The sequence below is a fragment of the Pinus tabuliformis genome, chromosome 3_1 (assembly GCF_031772625.1).
Source record: "Pinus tabuliformis cultivar Carrire ecotype Pingquan chromosome 3_1, CPIR1, whole genome shotgun sequence".
Taxonomy (NCBI): Eukaryota; Viridiplantae; Streptophyta; class Pinopsida; order Pinales; family Pinaceae; genus Pinus; species Pinus tabuliformis.
In genome coordinates, this window is record NC_142301.1 from 922028774 (window position 1) to 922041608 (window position 12835).

Sequence of the window (12835 nt, forward strand, 5' to 3'; positions counted from 1 at the left end):
TGTTGTTTTTTGAAGCTTCCAAGCGCCTCACCAGCTCTGGAGTCCACACAATAGGGTCGTCAAGTCTCCACGTACCCTGATTATTTGCTAATCTAGATAGCCACTCGTGCAATTCGCAGGGGAAGAAACAGAAAAAAGCTTCGGTTTCGTCCGTGTACAAGTATCTATTCAACCATTATTCCTTGGATAACTGCGGGTTTCTTTTCTCCTCAGCTACAAAGGTGTTCAACTTCTGATCGAGCCACTTTTCGATTTCTTTCTTAGTAGGAAACCACTTATTCGACATCGCACATTTCTCAGATAGATCCCGGTCTCGGCAACAGAACCATTTGTTGGCTTGATGGGACCTGACCCAGGTTCAGCTTTAACTGCGCCAACCCACAAAACCTTAACTCCTGGTCCTTTCGGCAACAACCTGCATAGCACAGGCTGTAGTCTCACTTGAAGTAGTATTGGGGGATGCTAGAACCAGGTTTTTGCACACAAAGGCATGTGTGATGTGTTCCTAAAGTTCCTATGGCTTAGATCTACCTTCGCGCATCTTAATCCTTCCAAACATATAACTACCACAAATCTATCTAAACGACTTCCAGATCTTCGCCAAGGTATGTAATTGTACTTATCATGCATAAATATTACAGATCCACTAGTTTTGCGCAGTAAACGAGCATTAGTTCATATAAAAAACATATCACAAATCGAAGATAAATAAATTTAGCAGGAGTAAATAACAAGACACATGCATCAATTTTGGCCCAAAACAATCTTTATTAGTATAAGCATTCAATTACAGACTAATTCTCCCTGAACACTCAGCTACAGGGGCCCGCGCACTCAGCCTGCAGACTTACCAAGGTCTCCGCGCACTCAGCTGCAGGAGTCTTCCCCTTTCGCCTAAGTATAGGAAACAAACATTTCCTGCCTTAGCACCTTGCCCTTACTATGATTCTTCTCCAAAAGTTAACTTCTGAGACTCGCTTTGACTCAACATTATATAGCACTTGCTTTACAATACCATGGTCCACGGACCATGGGCGGGTTTCAAAACAACTCTATCACCTACCCAACTAAGGGACTAAAGCCCTTTTGACTTCTACTAGCTTCGCGCTCCGCTTCCACATTTTGCGGAGACTTTACATTCATTACAAAAGATATTACAAAATTTGCCCAAAACTTAACAAAATGGACCCCAGGTACTCCATCTAGAAAACCCACCATTGATGTACTCACCACCATTGTCTGACCTCAAGACCCAAATCTTCTTACTTGTCTATTTTTCCACAAGAGATTTGAACTTTTTAAAGCGACTGAAGACCTCACCCTTGGTCTTCAGGGAATATATCCAAGTCCTCCTAGAGTAGTCATCAATGAATATAACATAATACTCATAACCACCCAAAGACAAATGAGACATATGACCACTAACATCAGTATGAATCAAGTCTAGTATACCTGTAGATCTGTTGTCGCTCGTTGTGAATGGTAACTTGGTGTACTTGCCCACAACACACCCTCTGCAGACCTCATAATGCTCGACACTAAAATCGGGAACTCCAGTAGTGATCTCCCTCAGTACTTCACACATCGGATGATGTACTCCTACTAGATGTAGAAGTAATAAATGCAAAGTCCTTGTCAAACTGTGAAGCAAACTGCTCCACCTTTGTTGAAGCTACAGTACCCTCCTTCCCCTTGTTCTTCCTCTCAGGACATGTAGCAGCATAGTGTCCCATCTTCTGACATGTCCAACATTTGACTTTGGACATATCCATATCTTTCTTCTTCTTCTTCTTCTTCTCTTTTCCCTTAGCCCCATATGATGAGGCCCTTTTCTTGGCCTTCCCTTTGTTCTTCCCCCTGACTGTCAAGGCTACATCCTCCTCATCTGCTATCTTCACCCCACCACTATCAGTCTTCTGTATCTCATGTTGCACACAATCATCCCAGAATCTGTCCCAATTGGGAAGATTCTCCCTAGAGGTAACAACATCTCCAAATACCTCCCAAGACTTAGGACGTCTCGCTACAGCTATCCTGACTAACTCTGTGGGTGCAACTGCCTCACCAATAGCAGTCAAATCATCACGTACATGTTTGACCCTGCCAAGATAATGAACTACACTTTTAGCCTTTGTCATCCTGATGTTTTTCAATTGTTCTTTGAGTACCATCTTCTTGCTCTCATTGGTACTCTGATAGAGAGTGGTTATAGTTGTCCACATCTGATATGCATATTTGTTTCCTCTCACCTGAGGAACCACATGATCTTTTAGATTGTCCATCAAAATCCTTTTTGCCTTTGCATTATTTTTTGTGAATTCAACAAGTTTATTTGCAGCAGTGGGAGGTATAACCACTTGTTGCACTATGTCCCAAACTACTGCCTCTTCAAACACTATCTGAATCCTGTTCTTCCAAATGACATACTTTGATATCCCATCCAGTCTGTCCTCTATCCTTAAGAACATGGCCATGACTGTTGTCTAAAATTTACAAAACCAAAAAAATGGAGAAATGAACTTTCTAGCACACCTTGCTGTCCCAAAAGTTCAGTCTGTGTGAAATTTCACTTTGTTGTCCCAAAATATCAGTTTGTTGTCCAAATTGAGTTTGCTGTCCAAAAATTTAGTTTGCTGTCCAAACCACTGTTTGTTGTCCCAAACCACTGTCTGTTGTTCAAACTGCAATTTTCAGCCTATAGCTCTAATATCATGTTGAAATTTGATGACTAAAAAGTTTCCTGCAATCCCAACCCGGTTTTAATTTCACCTTATCACTCCCGTTCAATTAAATGCCCTTTCCCATAAACATACATTCAACATATAGAATTATGGAAATGAAATTTTCAGATCAAAACACATGGGACTGTCAACACATGCTGAAAATAAATATGGACATAAACAGACCAACAACACACATAAAAATACACAGATTTTTCGTCAACTTAGACCCAGGGAAAACCCCTTCAATCTTCTCTGGGGAAAACTTGTTAGAGAGCTCTTGAAATTTATTTATCTTTCAAGTTCAGGAAAAATACATTTGCAGACAAAACAAAACAGCAAAATACAACTTATCTCTTCAGCCCAAAACTCCTTGAAAACTGTGCCCACTTTGCCTCGATTTTCCTTCCCACTTGAAGCTGAAAATATGCATTGTACGGATACGGACTGTATTGTACGTTTTATGTACCGTTGTATGGACTGTACAGTTTTTTTCAATTTTCTGAAAAAATTCTCTCAAACCTCCTTTCTCAATCTGCTCATGAAGAATGAATATAGTCTCTCTTTTCTTTTCCCCCTTTTGTTTCCCTAAATGACTTTTGGGCAACCCTAATATTTAATAGCTCAGATACATTTAGATCAAGGGATGAGAATAAATGTGCATTTAATTCTCACTTTTTATTTTTTAACTCACCCATTAAATAAAGTACCCACATTATACTTTATGTCTAAAGTCACTTTCACTTTATAATTTAACATTGACTTTACCACTTATAAAGTCACACTTAGGAAAAGAATTATTTTGGACACTTTTCCCTAGGTAGAGACTAACCCATGGGAAAGCACTTGTCCAAGGTTACATTAAAAATCAATTGCACGTGCTATTTAAGTTGTGCAGAGACACAATCTTCAACTTGGTGAAGATGCTCGTTGATGTGATAACGTATAAGCATGATGAGGTTGATGATAACTCTGATAAAATGGCTGGTAGCCACGAAAGATTCTCTGAAGTCGAAAAGGAAGAAGCTGATCTCTCAGAGGAAGCATGAATAGAAAAGATCTCCCTAAGATTAAGAGGGAATCCGGATAAAGAGGTGCTTCTTGATTGAGAGGGAGGGCTTAGCTTGGTGTTAATTAAAGAATGAATTTCGGAGGATATGTTGCTGCATGAAGTAGGAAGGAAAACATATGATTAAGGAATCTTCTGTCAAAGATTTGATTGAGTCCTATTATGGAAAGTTGAGAAGCAACATCAAGTTGTTTGAAAGACCCTAGAGTTTTTTTATTTTTTTTATTATATACATGTGAAGGTATAATATTGACTAGGGTTGTGTTTGTACATGTGAATCTCTCAAAGGATTTGATAGCATGTTGGTTACCAATTAGTTTGATTGGGAGAGATTGGTTATTCTTGATCGGTTGGATCAAGGGGTGTTGAGGCTTTGTGAGTGAAGCATTGTCTGGGAAGACATCTGGCTGACACTTTGTGTTGATGTTTGAGTCCCGAAGTTGGAATAATGGTGTTGATCATTAAGCTCTATTTTGGATACACACCTGGATTTTGGGTTGATGGTTAGCAAGTAAGCCTGAGGGTACCTAAAAGGGCTGAAAGCTTGAGTCCATAGTCCCACCTAGACAGATTGCCTTGGTCAGGAATCTAGTCCATGGCATTGTGGTGACTAAACTATTGAGTAACTGTTTGGATAGATTGCCCTGGTCAGAAATCTAGTTCGTGGTTCAAATAGTTTGAGATCTTCCATTGTATTTATACATTATGAATATCTCCCTAGTTAAGAGGGAGTGTTGGAAAATGTAACTATGTTCGGTCTTCAATAATGTACTTGAGTCATCATGTAATGTACTTGTCAAAAGAATAAAGAAAGAATTATTATTATTATTATTATTATTATTATGACTTATTAGAGCATGGGTTTCATGCTTGGGTCACCATGTTTTAGGTCAAAGTCCCCATTGTGGACTTCTAGGATTTATTCTGAGTCTATAGAATTATTGTACATTTAAAGAGACCCTTCTTAGGCTTTTGAATCATGTAAAAAGGTTAATTATTGAGTCAAATATGAATTATGTAACCTCCACACCATGTCGCCCTAAGAGAAGATCAATTCAGCCTAAGAACCCTATTCGACCCCACAAGAAGCCTATAAAAGGAAGGTCATTGAATTCATTTTGTTAAAATTTATTAAATTAAATTTGAGATTAATTAATTAAAGTTGTTTGGGAATGATTTATGATAAATGTTATATGTCATTTCCATTATATTTATTTAGTTTCTTTTTAGTCAATATAATACATATACAAGTTCTTTTAGTTACTATAAACAAAATTTCCTTTTATTTAGTATAGTCCATGTATTAACTTTATTTTGGAATTATATATTATGATGATGGTACACATACCAAGTACCCCGTTCAATATAATCATTATATTATGGTGAGTTAGGTATTTGCTTCAAAATCAATTCATTACCTACACTTAGTCATTTTCCAATATTAACCAGTATGTATACTAGTGCAGTGCATGCGATGCATGTATATGTAGCTATCATATACATGCCTCGTATGCATGCTAATATTCCTATGTTCCTTGTAATTCGATGGGTCATTACAAGATGACACAATATGAAGGTGTTACTATAGGGGTTTTCTGTCAACTTAGTTTAGTTCAGATTATTTCTTCCTTTATTAAGCACTGCCTTCATAATGCTAAGTTAGCTAGCTCTACTTTTGCAAATCAAATTGTACGGGTCAAAAGTGTGCATGAATAAAATATTTTCCTTCCACGGATCCTAGGCCGATGTATGCTGAACTTAAGTACCGGATTATAGCCAAGGATGCTCTGACTAGGAAAGATGCTAGATTATGTGATTCTCAATTTCTCAAGCTCATTCTCTCTTAAGGACCTTCTTGTTGTCCTTTAAGGGTTAGACAGACATGAGCTAATTTGTGTCTTGTACATTTACAGTATATGGAAGTAGCATTTCCTTTAAAAAAAAATCATTAATAAAGATCAGTCAAATATCTGAAGTATTTGGATGTGCTACGTAGACTGGCACAACCATAGCAGATCAGATGGACCTCCTCAAGGAACAAGTGAAAATGCTAGCTGGAGAAGTTGCATTTTGTACCAGTTCACTAAAACGCTTATCTGAACAAGTTTCAAATAATCCAGATGACACTCAATCAAAGGTACATTTCTTTCATTTTTCTGGCATTCAAATCTTCAGAAGTGGCTGAAGCCTATAAATACTTTTTATCAAGTGTTGGTGTAATTATTGTTGATTTCTCTTTTCACTGTAAACTGTTTGCAATATCTTGACTCTGAAACAATTAATTCTTTTCTGGAAAACAAAGATTCAAATGCTGAAAATGGAGGATGAAATTGAAGAGAAGAAAGAGCAAATGAGAATTCTGAAGCAGAGAATGATAGGGATTGGAGAAGCTTCTGCCGATGGCACATCACTATCAGATTTGCAACAAGTAATGTAAACAAAACAGTGCTCAAAACTTGTCATTACCATTGACCCATTAACTGAATAAATAACAAGCATAGTTTTATAGAGGCTTACATTAGATATGGTCCAGTGGACAAGTAACTAGATAAAATTCCTGCACTCTAAAATGCGTATAATATAAATTCTGAGTTGAATTGCTTACATACAACGTTGTGATTCTCATTCAATTTGCTTTATTGTATTGATGTTTATATCAAATCATATGCAGGTAATTGGTAACTTAATGAGCCAGCTTGATGAGAAAACGTTTGAGTTAGAGGTAAATCTTCAAGGATTCAAGTGCACATTAGCTTTGGCTGTTAGTCGTATCATTGTGGCTTTCAATAGCATGTCTCATCATAAATTATCCCATTAGTCTGCATGCTTGGGTTCTAGTATTTTTCTAATATTAGTTGAAATGTATATAAAAGTTCAGAATTGCAGTGAGATATTAATTGGGTCTTACACCAGCTTGTTCACATCATGTTTGGTTGCAGATTATGTCAGCAGACAACCGTATCCTTCAGGAACAGTTCCAAGCTAAGGTTAGTAACTATTGCCGTAGACAGAACCACACATTTGTTTGTTTGGAAAGTGGTAATTAGTTCCAAAGCACTGCAAACATTTTCTTATTAAAATCTAAAGAAAGTATCTACAGTATCAGAAAAATTCAAATATCACGCATAATTCTCTTGCATTTGTTTGTCTAATCTTCGAATAACTTTTACTGAGATTATGGTGTAAGGGATATGGCACCTTTTGTCTCATCTTTTCAGAATCAATATTCCTGGGACCCTATCAAATATTGTTTCAGGTTTTCTCTATTTTACATCTGTTATTGAGTGCATTCTCAATCTGCAGTCAGAAGAAAATGATGAGGCACAAGAGACAATTCTTCTACTCCGTCAACAACTTGCATCAGCATTGGAAAGTCACTCATATCAAAGCAGGATTGCAGATAATTTTACTGTTGAGAGTGCAGAAGGAGAAATGTATGCTAATGGAGGAACAAGAACAGAATTAGTAGCAGAGGAGGATAATAGAGGAAGTTGTGAAGAACTTCGAGGACAGATGTTACTCCAGGTTTTGTTTCTCACATCAAGATGTTTTAGATTTTTTATTTTTATTGTTTTTGAGACAATCTAAGATTACCTTTACTAAAAAATATTTGTTCTTCTTACATTTCTTTTCAATGCTAATGCTCGATCATAATCTGGATGCTATATTACTGTTCTTTTGATAAATGAGATAATTTTTGTGGAAAACACATTTTTAGACTTTGTTTCTGTACAAATCTTGAAGACAATTTTCAATTGACAATTCTCTGGGAAATCAAAGTAATATACAATCTCCTTTGCCTGAATATTTTCGGCTTTTAAATATGAATATTTTTTTCCTCCATTTTTTTGCTTCCTTATCATGTTCTCCTATTGTAGGACTAACCCATTCATTTACTATTTCCACTTCCCGTGCAACCTGTTCCATTACATTTGACTTTTAGTAATGGTAACTATGATCCACTCGTGCCCCAACTCCTCAAGGATATTTATTCTTCCCCTCCTAATGCACTTAATCTAAATCATCTCTTTCTTACCCTATGAGAACTTCTGGAGTCCCATTCTTACATACCATTCTTGAGCCCTGTTGTCGCGCAGATTGACACGACAACGCTCAGACCGGGGGCTGTCACTCTGATCCCCGATCTCTCCGTTTAAGCCTGTCTCCCGCGGCTAAGGGGGGTAGACCCTATGAGATGATGAATACCAACTGCCAAACAGTTGAGCTGGGAGACACGAGACACGATATGATAAGCACCAGAAGGATTTAGAATCTAAAAGATCAGTGCCTTGTGGGTTAAATATTTAAACGATTATTTGCTAGACGATGTAAAAATATAAACCATGAACAGCAATCATTTGTCATCAAATAACCTGAACGATGCAAGATATCCAGTAAAACCACAATGATCAGCAATTTAAGGAAATTTCAATAAATGCTTTAAACAATCGCGCAAATCATAAATCATTAACCGGATATCACTTTTAAGATGGTCATTCGTTTGCATAAATCGAAAATTTCAATCTCGAAATAAAACGCGATAATGTCCCGAGAATAATTGAATCTGGCCAAAAAAAAAAATTCCACAATATATATTTTTTAATTTTTTTTTTTTTTTTAAATCAAACTTAACCAAAAAATATAAAAATAAATCTAAAATTTAAAATCTAAAAACCTAAGTCTAAAATATAAACAAAATATTATTATTATTATTTTTTTATGAAACCTAACTATATGAAAATAAAACTAAGCCTAAAAATTTATAAATAAATCTTTTTTTTATTTTTTATTTTTCATATTATAAAAATGAAAACTAAAAATCTAAAATTCACAAAACGTTAAACTTAAAATCTATCTAATCTTAAAACTAAACTAAAAAAAATAAATAAATCTACATAAAAGCTTTAAATCAAAGGTCTCACAAAATTCTACGTTAAATAAAAACAATAAGAAATAAAATTGATTTTAAAATTTGATTAAGTTAAAACCTAAATAATGAAAAAGGAAAAACGTGAACTAAAATGAAAACGCTTAATTTAAATCTAAAAACTAAACCCAAGAATGAAACTATAATTAAAACTTGAACGAAAAACTTAGGTAACACAAAAAAGAAAAACACGCTACGCTAAAACTACAGTAATTCGAATCAAACGAAAAATGAAGCAAAGAAAATGCACAAACCCTGAACGAAATTTACCCTTTATCTTTGGTTGTGGCGGATGTGCAGGGAGCTTGTCGGCGGTAGAAGAACTGTTGCACGGAGGAGCTCGATTTGGAGGGTTTAGGCACGGGATTGCGGGTTGAAAAGCTGAGCCGGCGGAGAATAAGGCGATAAATTGCGGTTTGATCATGACAGTAATATGGCCTTTCACCGTTTTGTTTCAATCTCACCGAATCGCTTGACCAGCCTGTCGGCTTTCTTGAAGTCGGTTTGATTCTCTGACTCCGAATGCACCATCAATCTGGAATTTATTCACGCTGAGGAATTTTGATTTGTCAGTAACGCGCTTGGATCGGTTTGAAACTGGCTTTCTTACCTCAAGCGTGTTTTAAAAAAAAAACTTGCTCTGCGTGTGGATGGATTAGTTGCCAACTGACGACGTGAGCTTTTTCCGATTATTTCCCGCAAGTAATGTGAGTTATGTACTGTGCAAAAGGACGCGGGTTCAACACTCTTTAGATTTTCTGCTTGGATAGATGCAGGGCCATACATTTTTCGATGGAGAAATCTGAGCGAAATCTGAGCGCTTTTGCTGTCTCCTTCTTTCTTTTTTCCTTTTATGCAATATGCATCTGAAATTATGCCGACGCTAAGTGCTTTTCCCTTAACGCATTCAGCAGCCTCGTTTGATGACAGATGGGAATGATTCCTCGTGCATACGCAGAGAGAACCTTCCTCTGTTGACAGGAATTGCTCAGCCAATGCACCGATATATAAATGGATCGCCCCAAAATTTTCGCCCAGGATTAAATGTATGCTTTGCAGTGTCTGCAAAACCCTTGCTACCGAAAAGATAATCCTGTACCTGCAATGGACAAGATCACCCAAGGAATGATATATGCCTAAAACCAAAACTGAAAACCCTAATTAAACCTGTATATAAAGCAAAACTTGAAACCCCAAAACAGCTGATTAATTTACAGATTTTGGCCCCTTAACAGCCAGATTCAGCAATAAGAACAGAAATATTTTAAAGAATAAAAATTTCAGGTTTTCACTGTGAAGAACTTCAGAAAATCTCTCATGCAAATTAGAAAAATAAACCGAATGATAGACCCAGGATCAAATCCAACTGGGCTCAGCAAAAAATGCTTGTGGAAGTTGGCTGGTTCAGCCGAGAACTTCTCCAAACGCCCACCAATTCTTCTTCAGTAAGAGTTTTCCTGCACAGCTCAAAACAACCATCAGTAAAGTGGGCAAAAATGCTGCTAGATCTCAAAAAGTAATGGAGATACCTGCCATTACTTCAGAAACCCTAACAACACTCAAACCCTAGCAAGTGAACAAGATACTTGTGCTCACAATACTCTACAATAAGCTATTATTAATGGCTGAAAATAAAATATGCAGAAAATTAAACAATCTCACAGCATTTCCAAAGAGTAACACCAGCAAGATTTGGACCCCAAAGTCTTCTTTTATTAATCAAAAAACAGATTACAAGAGAGCTTCTTCAGTACCAGACTCACAGATCCAATGATCTGAAATGACCCCTAGCACCCTATTTAAAGGAAATGATCCCAACGGCTAGTTCGAGTGATCCATGTCGAAATGATCTCGACCGTCGATGAGGATCAAGACATCTCTTAATCTCATCCATCGATTTATTAAAAATTGATATTTTGCATGCATTCACTTAAATATTATTATTTTATTATTTAGGGTTTTTTGTTTTATTTTATAATTTTTTATTTATAATAATTTTTTTTTTTTAATTTTTTTTTATTTAATTATTTTATTTATTTTCTTAAATGGATCATCGAACTAAGCCTTTGGAAACATCACCTAGGACCTAGGACTTAGGACTCATGAGGGGATTTAAAACATTTTCCAACCCTCAAGACACATTACATCATGACTTTTACAATTTACATCTTAAGGGGACAAACCCACTTAACATAGACCCTCATAAACCACCCAGTTCTGCGACACAACTATAATCTAGCAGATTAACACACTAGGATTCTCCTAAAGTTCTAATAACAAAATGCATCCCGGCTTTGGGGTCAGGCTGAAGGAAAACTCTGCCGATCGTAGATCGGTGAGACAAAAAACCTTCCGGGACGTAGATTATCATTAGAAAGTTAGGTCCACCTAGGCAATTTACATACACGACTCATATCTGCTAAGATTATTTACAATTCATACATGCAGACTGGGTTTACAATCAAAATGATCAAGCTGCTGATGACCGCAGGATGGCACGGACACGTCGATCAGGTGCTACCCCTTTTTGCCAAGAAAAGGGGGTGTACTGCATGGGTAGTTGACCGGTAGTGGTCAACATCTGGCTCTACTTGGGGACACATTGCTGCTCTGTAGGAATGTGAGAATCCAGAATCTGCATCCATAAAACACAAAAATAAGTAGCGTCCATCCAAAAATCATCATTTATATTTAAGCATAGGATAAATAAAAGCTCTTCATTTATTAACTATCTAGAAAAGTAAATCTAATCCTAAAACAGAAATAAAAATGCGGAAAAAACAAGGAGTAGGGTTAGAAATACGATACAAAGGATGCCCCATGGCATCAGATGTGTTCAATATAGTGTATACTGAGCATTTGCCTGCTTTCAGGCAAATCTGTCGGCTGCTTGTCGGATGTGCCATGTCCAATTTTGCATATGGTAGGACTTTTTCCTATCCGAAAATCAAGCTGCTCGCGGCCGTCTGATGTATCAAATCTTCGTCTCATTTTCTTTCTTTTGCGCTTCTTCTTTCTGGCAGGTTGAATTACTGATGACCTGGAACTTTCTGTTTCAAAACTATCAGATGAAGTATGCGTGATATGTCTTTCTTTATCCTGCATCTGATCTTTGTCGTTTTTAAGTCTATCTGGATCACCTTCAATTAACCATCTTTTAATTGAACCAATGACCTCCTCATAATAAGATGGAACTTGTTGTGACAAATGAGAAGGCTCCTGATCTATTGATGTCCCCTGGTTTCTCTTATCCTCTGACTATTGTTGAAACTTTTGAACCTGTATTTTAATGGCATCCATCTGACTAGAGTGTTCAACCTTTATATCACTGATTTTCCTGGCCTGGTGTTCTTCCATATCTTTTATTACTTTATCGTTCTTTTCCTTTATGTCCATCAAGCAATGCTGCATGGAGTTTATTTCTTCTTTGTGATTTGCTTGCATGGTGGCCAACTGATTATTATGATCAAACGTCATGATAGTCATTTCTTCATCCATAGTTAATAACTTGTTTTGCATGGAATCAATTTCCCTATCATGATCAGCTTTCATGGTCATCATATTTTCTTCTAAGCCTGACATTTTGCTGTGCATGAATCTAATTTCTGTTTCATGATTAGTCTTCATGGCCTCAATTTCTTTAGTATGCTGATTTTGCATGATCTCCATCTCCCTATTACGTTTTTCCAGGTGGGTGCATAAAGTTTTGACATCATTAACATAATTAGTTTGATTGCTTTCCATATTTTTCACCAGCATCATTAGATCTTGCATAATTTGCTTTTGCTCTTCCTTTTCATTGTCATTTGTCCCTGATTTTCCACTATCATGAACTTGGTCTGCGATATTTCCGGTGGATGACACATTCTGATCTTGAAAACTTTCTTCAACAGCTGGACCTTTTATAAGATTACTTTCTTTCTTTTGCACAATTTTAGGGGCAGAAGGCAAGCTGTTTGGATAACCATATCTATCTTTAAAAGCTTCGACAATGTCTTGTAAAGAAGTGAAAGAATCCTTAGGAAAATTGTTAAACCAATTCAAAGCATCATCTTCTAAAGAAAGGACAAATAGACGCATTTTGATATCTTCATGATTAAACTGAGGGGGTCTACAATA

General features: G+C 36.6%; 1 protein-coding gene across 1 annotated transcript in view; it reads left to right on the plus strand.

The window, feature by feature from the left end:
• Positions 1-12835, plus strand: part of LOC149190754 (kinesin-like protein KIN-7E, chloroplastic) — a 325467-nt gene that overhangs the window by 251555 nt on the left and 61077 nt on the right. Inside the window, exons 15-19 of the mRNA XM_089410586.1 lie at positions 5786-5926; positions 6092-6217; positions 6461-6511; positions 6729-6776; positions 7093-7314. Of these exons, the coding sequence (XP_089266712.1) occupies positions 5786-5926; positions 6092-6217; positions 6461-6511; positions 6729-6776; positions 7093-7314 (588 nt within the window). The remainder of the gene's footprint in view (positions 1-5785; positions 5927-6091; positions 6218-6460; positions 6512-6728; positions 6777-7092; positions 7315-12835) is intronic.